The sequence below is a fragment of the Venturia canescens genome, chromosome 1, assembly GCF_019457755.1.
Source record: "Venturia canescens isolate UGA chromosome 1, ASM1945775v1, whole genome shotgun sequence".
NCBI classification, from domain to species: Eukaryota; Metazoa; Arthropoda; class Insecta; order Hymenoptera; family Ichneumonidae; genus Venturia; species Venturia canescens.
In genome coordinates, this window is record NC_057421.1 from 23623213 (window position 1) to 23635041 (window position 11829).

The 11829-nt window shown below is 39.9% G+C and overlaps 1 protein-coding gene across 1 annotated transcript; it reads right to left on the bottom strand.

The window, feature by feature from the left end:
• Positions 1–93: 93 nt before the first annotated feature.
• Mapmodulin (acidic leucine-rich nuclear phosphoprotein 32 mapmodulin) lies at positions 94–11421 on the bottom strand. The gene is made up of 8 exons (XM_043433884.1): positions 11086–11421; positions 4118–4261; positions 3928–4047; positions 3700–3812; positions 3414–3523; positions 3259–3335; positions 2933–3038; positions 94–2709 (listed from the first exon to the last, which is right to left on the bottom strand). The coding sequence occupies exons 1-8, from the start codon at positions 11131–11133 to the stop codon at positions 2648–2650; spliced, it is 780 nt and encodes a 259-aa protein (XP_043289819.1). The 5' UTR covers positions 11134–11421; the 3' UTR covers positions 94–2647.
• Between the last annotated feature and the right edge of the window lie 408 nt (positions 11422–11829).

Consider the following 11829-nt stretch of genomic DNA (forward strand, 5'->3'; position numbering starts at 1 on the left):
GGACAACAACTACACGACGCTTTAAGAAAAAAAAAAAGGTAAAGAAACAAAGTGACGATCAACCATGAATAGACAATTGAATAAGTCATGTGATTTATAGATTTGTAAATGGTTTTATTAATAAATTATTTCTTCTTATTTTGTGATGAGGATCGCTCAAAATAAACAAACTTTACGATAAAAATTCACTTTAACAACAGAACAGACAGACAATTACACGGATGTATACTCGATAATACAAGAAGATGGACACAATCGTCTTAATTAATTGATAAATTTTCTTATTTTTTTTCTCTCTCTCTTTCTCTGTTTTTTTTTTCCAAAAATCGCAATTGACAAAAGTGCTCCGAGTCGCGGGACGCGCGGAAACATTGATCTCGCTCTTATCCTCGATTTCTTAGATTGCTCACTCGACCAAAGCCACGATGAGGCTTGTCCATCGAAATGTCTTTCATTATTTTTATTACTCTATGAAATGTTTTCACCAAGTTCCGCGCGAGCCGCAATTACAAATTGCTGAACGAGAAATTTACAGATTTTTGGACCTGTACACGCCACTTACTTCTCGGGTTACCTAATATAAATTTGCTTTTTTTTCTTCCTTCTTCTCCTCCTTCGTCACCTCTTGTCGTCATCAAATTCTTGGAAAAATTGGATAAGGCCATATCAACCAATCTGGCAGCAAGGTCGCGGGCCAGGTCCTCGACTCTACCATAATTGTATTTTGTTTATTTTCTTGTTGTTGTTATTACTTATTTTCATTTCTTTTTTTCATGTTTCTTTTTTTCGTGTATTTGTATCGTTTTTTTCAACTTTTACTCGATTTTTTTGTCTCTTTATTATTTTATTTATAAAACCAATCCTCTTTCTTACATACTCACGCTCTCTTGTTTTTCACTCCCATCCATTCTCAGTGGTCGTGCTCGTAAATTTTGGCAAGTCTGTGTCACGTCGAACAGTCGCAGTCTTTTAACCATTAACTAAGTCGTCTCTAATTTGCATCCTCTTTAAGATCTTTGAGTTTTTCTTTCTGTGTATATGCATTTTATTAATTCAATGCTTGGGTGGTGTTGTGTGAGTGTGTACGCGGGCGGGGATGCGCACGCGCACATATTTATTAACTTGTAAATTTTTAGTGTTTTCGTTCCTTCACTTCGATTGCCTTTTACGTAATTATTTGTTTCCTCCATTATTTTCAGCAGGTTTACACTTATAACCTCGCTTAATGAAATTCCGATTATTTAATTTACACTTTGAAACGATAATATGACGAAATGTAATGTGACGAGGCTGATGTAGCTGATCGTCGACAAACCCAAATTTTCTTACGCTTTCCTCTCTACTTTTGTACGCATTGCAAACGTTCGGTGGTATATTTTGGGACAGAAAATATTTTCGGGATAGACGCTTGTTTTTCGTAGACGAGAAAAAAAAAAGGAGAAAAACAAATGATTTTACTGATTAAAAAGAAAACACGACATTGCCAAGTGTATTTTTTATGATTACTCGACGTTTTAATTATAACAAGCGAGAGATTTCTCACATGATCGACGATCTCGAAAACGTGGCCGTTCTCGCACTTGACGATTTTTCAAGAGATTGATTTATTGTGCTATTTCGAGATTTTTTCTGTCCCAAAGTTCATAAGGTGATGTAAACTTGTACAAAAGTTTTGTTTGTTTTTCATTCACGTTGTTTTGTTTTTTTCACATGTTTTTTTTTTTAGATTCGTTTATACTTATTAAATGGTACAATAATAATGTATTTAAAATGTAACTTATGTAATTCTTAGTACTGATTAACGACGGCTGCATTCCAGCATGACCAGCCTTTGGCCGACTGGAGCTAACAGACAAATACGCTCCTTCGAGTGTAAAACCTCGCTGCCTCTCCACTCTCCGTTGTCTTTTCCTTTTTTCCGCTTCCTCGCACATAATTCAATCAATCAATCTCTCGCTTTCTCTCTCTCGCTCTCTCTCTCTCTTCCTTTATTCCTATCACTCTTTAAATATTATTCTTCGTCTTCGCTCTCGTTTTCTTTTCCTCTATGCAACACCTCTAATTCTCTAACTATATACTCTATATAAAATATCGTTAGTATAACTAAAACGTGTTGGGTCTAGCTGGAATGCGGCCCCTATTTATGCCATTTTTATCCGTATCCTTTTTGTTTTTTTCCCCCACTTGTTTGTTGCCATCGTCTTATTTCATTTTTCATACTCGATATTCACGTTCTTTTATGTATACTTAGTCATTTTGTTGTTGTTCTTCTTGTTAGTTTTGTTGTTTCACAGACGATTTTTTCAGTCAATGATTTTACTGATAAATTCACACCACTAACTGTTAGTCTGTCATTGGTCGGTCAATAAGTTTGATTCCCAGCTGTTTTTTTTCTTTCATTTTGTTTTTCAATCTTTCTCGCTCTTTTTCTCTGTCTCTCACACTCTCGCTCTTTCTTTCTCTCTTTCTCTCTCTTGCTCACTCGCTCACTCGTTCTCTCGCTCCCTCTCTCTCTCTCTCTTTCTCTCTCAGAATCTCTCGCTCTCTCTCATACGGCGATGCAATTACTGTCATTATTTATACGAATTTTACACTCATTCAACAGTAGCGAAATCAGTTAATTTCGCTTCGACGCTCGTTTCCTTTTTTAGTTCCCCGATTCTCCACCGTCCTCATGTTTTCTCTTCTTTCCTCGGGCTGGAGACGATTCTAATTTTATGGAGAAAAGAAAAATCGAATGTAGCATTTACCAAATAAATTTGATTCAAATGATCTGCCAAGCTTTCAACTCTACCGAAGCTCAATATTCAGTAAACGAAAATTCAAGTTCAAACGTCAATATTTTTATTCGATCGTAGGCCAATGTGTTTTCTACTTCTGTTCTTCATGAACACGAAATTCATGACAGCTTTTATCTGTAAAAATACTCTACCTGTGGTGCATTCACCGTCTTCTTCATCCTGCTCATCATCCTCCTCATCGTAATCGTCGTATTCCTCTTCTTCTCCAGCCATGTAGTCTTCTTCGTCACTGTCGTCCTGCACAAACAATCATTAATATATCGAGTCGGTAAATGGAGAAAAATTGAGTCGTTTTTGCGTTTCGATTTCCAGAAATTTGAAGCTCAATGACTCTGTGCATTATGACAATGGTGAAGACAAAATATAACTCGTTCAGTCATTAAGACTTGCTCGGTCGCCAGTGAATTCTGTAACTTTCATGTATTGTGACTTGCAATTCATTGTAAATCGAAATTACCTCCAAATCGTGTTTGTATACTGCCTCTAAGCCCACACCTCCATCTTCGAGGTCATCATCATCTTCGTCATCCGATACTGGGCGGAAAAATAATAGCGATTAATATTTGTTTTATTTTTCTTTCTTTTTTTAATATTTAGAAAACCTTGGCGAACCTTCTTCCTCGCTGTCATCCTCGTTGGGATCGCCGTCACCATCGTCATTTCCATTGACTTCATCGTCCTCACCTTCGCTGTCTTCTACCTCACATTCGTCCATGTCAAATCTGTGAATTTTGAAGGTTTGATTTCAATTATGTTGAATTTTCATTGATTTAGCGACAGTAAAAACTCTGGAGATATTGCTGGAGATATAAATTCTCGTTGAACAAGAAAACATGTTCTCGCTCTCAACACACCGTGAACGCATTTTCGTGATAATTCAATGAAATACGATAATTACCCATCAAGATATCGTAAGCTAGGGATAAGATTGAAAACTTTCTCCCTATAATTGTCCATGTTTGTTGCTTCATTATTGAATAGGTCCAAGCTTTTAAGATTCTTGAAATCTTTCTGTAACCGTTCAAACAAAAAATGACATTTTAGCAATCGCCAATTTTTTAACAGTCGAACACTTTTGGAAAAAAAAAAAAAAGATTTTCAAAACACTGAAAATGAGATGACTCACTAATGGCTGAAGCGTGTCGAGATCTCTGATTTTGTTTCCACTGAGGTTGAGATGAGTTAACTTTGGGCTCGTGTGAAGAAGATTTAGACCTCCTGAAATTCGGTTGTCGCTCAACTCCAACTGAAATTATGAGATAACAATAGTCACGAGGAATATTAATAAATTTTCGTTCGAAAATGCAAATACGAACCTTTCTAAGATTTAGTAGTTTTGGAAATCCCTTGAGACTGGTGAGACCGACGTTGATGAGGCTCAATGACTCAAGAGCCACGAATTCATCGGTCAAGCCAACGATGTTCGTACTCCGACAATTGTCCAGTACGAATTCTGTGATCTGAAAATTTGTTCATTCATTTAGCACACAATCTGAATCATATCGTGACGCAAATCAATTCAAACAATTTACGTCAATGAATGGAAAAAAGAAGAAAAAAAAAAAATGTTTTACATTATTTTTATGAAATATTTCATTTTTTCATAATTATTTATTTTCATAAATTGTCGAATCTTTTGATCGTGTCAAATCTGTTCTCCGTAACCTCGAATAATGTTTGAAGGTTGAAAATCAACAAGATGAAAATGATAAATAAAAGCCCAATGATGAATATTTCGATCACAGAAGAATCAGTAGAAGAAAATGTACAAAATATTAAATTGGAGTGATCGATTAGCGAGTTTGATTCGTCGTGAAAGTGAAGCAAAAAAATGAAAAGATTGAAACAATAAGACAAAATTGAAATGCACGATAAGCTTTTGCGGCAGATGGGCTGTTTTATTGATCGGTGGAAGAGTTAAGCGCAAGGGTGCAAGGGTTGCAAGAGGGGTCGGTAAGGCGCTTGATGAGGAGAATATACAAAGAGAGCAAGAGGAAGAGAAGAAAGGAGAAAGGAGATACGGAGAAACGTAAGTGGGGAACGGGGTCGTTTACACTCGGCGAGTTGTTTAGCCGCAGAATAAAAAAACGCAAACTGCCAAAGGGCTGTGTTAAGAAGGATTGTGCACAGGAAAAAAATGGCATGTAGAAAAACGATGCCAACGAGATCGGAGCCAACGTTCGCTCTTGTTGACGAAGCGTCATGTTCTTTCCTCCTTTATATCTTTTGCTCTTTCTCGCGAGCGCGGCGATCCGACGCCGGGGCGTCCTAATCTTAGATTTTCGATACGGCGCACACACTGTGAGAATGAAGAAGAGATGCGAAGCGAGCGGAGAGGGAGAGAGAAAGAAAGGAAGTAGCGGAGAGTTTGCCGGTTTGGCCGCAACGCGTGTCGCACTCGTCAAGGTGGAAGTGGCTGTGGGAAACTTGTCGCCAGGGAAGCGAAGACGAGAGGGGGCGTAAAGGAGACAGAAGCGGATCAATGGTTGCCCAAACAGCCGCTAGGAGCGCACTGTCCACCAAAACGTGTTTTGTGATATTGGAAAAAACTCGATACAACGCCGTGGCAAGGTCGCCACTCAAAATATTTCATGAATCTTTCATTACTAACCGGATAACCGCCTTATTAGCAATAGAATTATAGTTACTCAAATATTCGAGCTAACGAGAAGATTCGGCTGTCATTTATGATTACGATAATATTTGAAAGTTTACGTCGACGATAATCTGCATGATTTAGAAATCAAAACACTCGTCGCATGTCAAAGAACACTCGTTTTTTTTTTTTTTTTTTTTTTTTTTTTAATATACGAAAAATAGGCCTAGAGACTTGGCACGAGTACTAAAATTTGTCATTAAAAATTTTAATGGTTTGACGGAAATAATCATTTACGACTGGTGATTCCAAATTGATTTCGAACCAGTCGATATTCTGAGGCCTAATTTCATTGGACTTGTGGGGGGGGGGGGGGGAACGCGGTTTTAATGATAAATGGATATTACAATTTCTTGTCTAATCTCATGATGGAGTAGCAGCGCGGGGTGCTCGAAAGGATGGGTACGTGATTGAGCATGCGCGTAAGAGCGCGTTCTTCGTAATTTACAACGACGCTCTCGTAGCTGACGCCTACGCGAAACAAACGAAAAATCGTCGCGCACGTCTCTCCCTCTTCTATCATTTCCTCTCTTTCTCTTTCTCGCGTGTGACATATCACGCGCAGTATCCCGAGGCACAATATATCCGTCTCGTTCAAGGACGCGAGAATGAAAAATTCAATGGAACGAAGATGATCGGAGAGAAAAATCGAAGCAGCTGATAAACTAACGGAACCGGTCGACCGGCGTTACAGTAAACTAATTGTTCGGAACAAGCGAGATTCGATGATAAGAATATCATCAAAGTGAAGAGAAGAAAGTGCGCTGGGGGCTTCGCCACTTGGCAACAGAATGGACTCGTCCAAGATGGCGTTCACGTTCGCTAGGGAGCGAGCGCGCGCGCGTTCACCGCTGCTCTACTTGTTTCGAGCGACGTCCACCAGAGGCGCGCTATTTATTGCATTTCGCCGGTCGTAAGAAGCACGGGAATTCTTCATGTTCTCACGTCATCTCAACAGTTGGAATTATTTTCAAAAATATCATCATCGCATTTCAAATCATTTGTAAAATAAAAGAGAATAGAAAGAAAACGCTCAATATGCGTTTGCGCGCAGTACGCGCGTCAGCCGGTGCCAACAATGGCTGCGATCACATTCACACGCGCCTTCGTGAACGAGGCGCATCTTGGAGGAAGGGGCACGTAAAAACGTGAAGGGGAAGAGAGAGGAACGCACACGCGATACTTGGTAAACGCTGCGATGTGTACACACGTAGCAATCTCCTCACAAATACATTTTCCATAATGTATATAATATCTCCATAGGTTGAAAAACAATTGTCGTTTAGCAAAGGCCCCCTCCCCTCCCCATTTCAGTTTGTGGGTATAATATGCTTCGCTCGCTCGATTAACAGCCGTGAAAAACACGTAATTAGCTGCGTATAGTCAGTTTTATAAACACGTGTTTCCATGTGAAATATAACTCGATTTTCATGCATTTGTTGACGTTTAAATGTCCCATCGGATTTTATCGTATCGTGAGTGGATAGAAAAATACTGAAAAAATGTCTCCACCAAATGCATTTGGGTCGTGCATCTTTGTCGCGTCAACATAACCGAACAATAATCAAGTCTGAGGTTAGTCGAGATCGGAATAATTGTACGAGCCTGCCAAAATGATTTTCTCGACATTCGAAATGTCGTGGAAGACAAATATATTTGAAAACACCATTCACCGTGATTACGAACGAAAAATAATCAACGATGGAAATTGGACTTGAAACTTATTAAAAAATATGCCAGGAGAGACGAGCAGAAGCTGCTTCTCCGAGTATTTTTTCTTCCAAAGTTCAAGTTTTCATGACACAGCGGGCCCTAAAGGTCTGTAATCTCCAACTCGTGTCATCGACGACAGAGGTGCTCGCAGTCACAGAGCACGGGTACGATACGAATAAATGTCGATCCCAGGTGATAAGTTAGGTACCCTGGCCATAAGTCAATAGATTTTGTACTCACAAGTTTTCCTGTGTGTTCGAGTCATGAGTGTTTTGTATTTGTATTGCATTATAGTCAAACTCGAACATTTGTCAAAGCTTCCATGTAAAATGACGAAGAAATGTGAACAGAACATTTTCTGAGCATAAAGTTTTTCAAATCTACAGGGAATATTCTCTAAAGATGACCAACCGTTGCGCAAACAATTCGTAAGAATACGATATCAAATTTCCGTATGTGCGAATACAATTTAGAAAAAATTTTAAAAAAAGCTGAATTTTTAACAGAATTTTTTAAATGTAAACTTTGAGTTTTCACTTCGTTTTTAACATTCGGAAAATAAAAGGTAAGCTCAGAATTATTATGACAAAATCTCACTTCTTCCTACTCCCAGATTTGACGTTTTTTCCTGTTAAAACTACCACAGCTGCAATGCTTGCTAATAGAATCTCATTGGACGCCCTTGAAGCTCTTAACTTTGAAAAAAATTCGTAAGTTGACGATAAAAAATTGGCGAAGAAAAAATGTGTGATTTTATTGACTGCGAGGTTTACGCAGCTCGATTTAATGAATTGACGAACCCTCGGTCAAATTATGTCAGTTAAAAACAAGGAATTGTGGACAACACTGAAATTCGATAAACAAAGATTCAAAAAATAAAAGAGTCGTTTGTACTTTGAAGATGCTTTTATTTCTTGCACACAATAATTCGAGGGTTTGACCGAATTAGTCAAATTCCAATACGTCAAAGTTCCAGGAAGGCGCGCGTCTTTACCGCACGTTATAAAAACAAATAAGTGTGCACGTGTAGTGAAGGAGTTTGTAATAAAATCTCAAGCACGAATAGAAGAAATTGTAATGGTTCGTTTTTTTCTCGTTTTCTCAAGGCTCGTGAAACGTCATTCGAAGATCGTATGTTCATTGAACTTGACGGAGAACTTGACACAGGAAAATAAAAATATGTCAACATCGAAGACGGTGACACCTTCGCAACCATTTTGACAGCGTGAAACTTGAATTTTTTCATCAACTAGAAACGAAGATCTTTTATAGAGTTTAACCGAGGGAAAACTGGGGCTGCGTCGAATGAACAAATGGAGAGAAAAGGAGAAAAAAAGAAACAAGGTTTCCCTTCTCCGATGTGAGGACACGAGTGAGAGCGGAGCAAACGTGCCACGCCACACGCCATTTGTGTTGATACCGCTGGCATATTGAATCGGTAATACGAGAAAAAAAAAAGCTTCCGATTGACTTCACGATGCCAAAATTTCTTCAGTATTCGCTATTAATTAAACCTCGAAATTTTTTGTCCAATTCAATGGAAAGTGGACGAATTACTCTCGAACTTTCATATCCAAAACGAAACGAATGCTGGTGCAATCCGAGCGTGACTCGAGCAAAGTCACTGTGGGGGGAAAGAATTAAATTAGAACATTTGCTCGACCCATAAACGAATGAGAGAGAGAGAGAGAGAGAAAGAGCAGTGGACATACTGACAGAAGGCATATCTTGAAAAAAATAAAATGATAGATAACAATAAAAAGAGACATTGGCGAATTGATTTTACAAATTTTTCACAGGGAAATTAATCCTTCGGCGGTGTAATAAAAATTATTTTCTATTTGAGAACCTTAAATGTTGATCAGCCCCTCCTTTCCACGAGCCAAGAAAATATTTGACGATGAAAATCATTGAATGGCCAATAAAAAGTTGTTGAAAATAATGGAAACTGTAGCTTGTGCGGGGAAATTCGTTGGTACGATGCCTTCGGAACTTGCATTGTCGGCGGGTTCGAAAAGCCTGAATTTTCCATTTAGAGTTCTATTGAATTTGCATATTCACATGGAAAACGTATGACGCTTGTTTGCTAAGCACCATTTTGAAAATTCCAACGGTCACGAGGGGCGAACCGGGTGAGAAAGAATTTTATGCCGGGTGAAAAAAACACGAGCCGCTCCGCAATCGGCCCGTAGTGAGAACAGGGTCCGAAAGAGAGGAAGAGGAAGAGAGAGAGAGAGCGCGAAGATGCAGTTGAACGAGAGCTGACGCTTGATCGTCGTTGCACCTGCCCCGTGTACACGTTCCTTCCACCACAACCTCACAGCGATTTTTCACAATTTTCACACAGAGTCGCTTCCACTTTGAACAGAAAAATGGGAAAATTTATTGGAGGCTTGAAAGAGGAGTCTTCAAATAATGCCAATTAAGTGGCACGTTCAGTAGGAAAATGGAGAGAGCGGGTACGGAATTTTCGAGAGAATCCGTGAACCGGCAGCGAGCCAATAGGGATATGCGCGCACATAAATATATTAACAATAGTTTTGAAACCCCCGAACGATCCCTCATTCAGGTACAAAATTGTCGGAAAGCACTCTCCCCAAAAGCGCCGGCTTGTCGAACGAAGAAAAGTGCGATAGGAAAAGCACCGTTGCGTAATAATATTAGAGAAAAGATCGAAAATCGATGAAACACTCGAGTCGATTGGTGTTTGAGAAAATACGAAAAAACGCGGCTGAATCGTGGTGCGGGAGATTTTTTTTTTCTTCGAAGTTCCAAGTTACGTCAAAAATGATTTCAATATTGGTGGATTGAACGTAGATCATGGAGTTTTGAAGACTCGAGAAAATAAACGGAAAAACTTTCGTGGAATTAATGAATTTTCACGATTCGTGCAGGAGAAAATAATGAAAGTTTAACACAACTGTGAAGAAAGCCGAATTGAGCGAAAAAAAAATGTCGCTGAGCGTGTTGCGGCAAACACGCACGTAACACACATGCACACATCTTCTCTCTGTTTCTCCCTCAGCAAAGACGTCGCGGTGTTTTTTTTACGTTGCCGGGTTATTTCGTACTCTGTTTTCTATATATCGCGCACTCAACCTCGACACATAATACATATAAATGTACAACTAGTCCCGTACAGGCACGTTGTTGAAGTTATCGAAGAACGGCACGGAAGAAAAAATAAGTTGTGGTGCAGTTAGAAAGAACAATAAATAAACAAGTTGATAGATAAAAAATAGAAGCCACGAAAGAAAATCGTCGATGGATGTAGAATGAGACGTAAGCAGGATTATTTCGAAGTAAAAATCATCGAGGGTAATCGAGAAAACAAGAAAAAAAAAAAACTAAGCAGAGAGCAAGATTCCCTTCCCCTCGCCCCTGAGAAAAGCACGCCATGCCTGCTGTTTAATGTTTCAGTAAGAAGAGCTTCTCTTCTCTCGTGTCGGCATCAGCGTAACGCGGCCCACAGGGGAAACGCGATTTGTCCCGAAGCCACGCGGTATCGTAAAGAGTGCGAGAGACCTCCTTAAGAGAGGCAGAGATGAAAAAGGAGAGAGAGAGAGAGAGAGAGAGAGGGAGTAAAAAAAAGCACTTAATTTCTCACACGTTGCCGATATTTTTTCTTCAAAAAGTTCGGAGCACTCGCGAAGAAAGTAATATGAAAAATGTACAGATACGCAATTGACGTAGAGCACGAACGACGACGTGAGACGTTGTTGTGTCTGTCGCTTGATTACGCGTGATGAGGAGACGAAGAAAAAAATAAAGATTTTACTCGGTGTAGCATGGTTATCGGAGAACGCATCGTAATTTTGATAAAAATAATTATAAAGCGGCTCCGTTGCGGCTGTTTCACAATTCATTTTTCCAATTACGTTTGAATCTCGTGTTAGTAATTCTAATTTGGCTTACTTCGCCGGGATTCCTTCCCCGTTTCTCGAGCTCTATCCGCTTCTCCATGGTCTCCAGACTTTTGTCAAACTGGACGACACTTTTTCGGGAGTAAAAAACAACAACCCCGTAGACACTTCTGGATGGACTTTTTAAACGCAACTTTGATGTTTTTCGTGCTCTCTCCTCTTCTTCCTGCGTCGCAACACAACTAGTCGTTCGTCGCCGCACCACCAACCTTGCTTTCAAAACCGGAGGAATATATGACACGGACGGACGGACGGACGAACACGAACGAGAGAGACGCACACGATCGGTCGGTCGGTCACACACCAAGTCGTGTTGGTTACGAACGTGAGAGCCGCCACCACCGTTCGTCGCCAGTAGTTCATACTATAGGGAGGCGGTGAGCAGCAGAGCAGCAGAGAGAAAGAGAGAGAGAGAGAGAAAGACAGTTAGAGATATCGCTTAGCGAGAAAAGGAGGGATAGAGGGAGTGAGACGGAAAAGAGAAATGGTAAACTCAACCGCGGTTCGATTCTGGCCTAGGCCCTACGCCTTCTACGTCCTGTAGTATGAACCCGCCACACACCAGATTTTCCTCTCTTTCTTTCTTTCTCGCAATCTTTATGATTCTCGCTCTATCTTTTTCTCGAGAAAATTGTTTCTCACAGCTTCAGACAGAGGCCCTCTCAACGATCTACAATAACAAGACCGCGCGAGGCGGGAAACAAAACACATGTCTGCGGAACTACTTTCGAAGCAA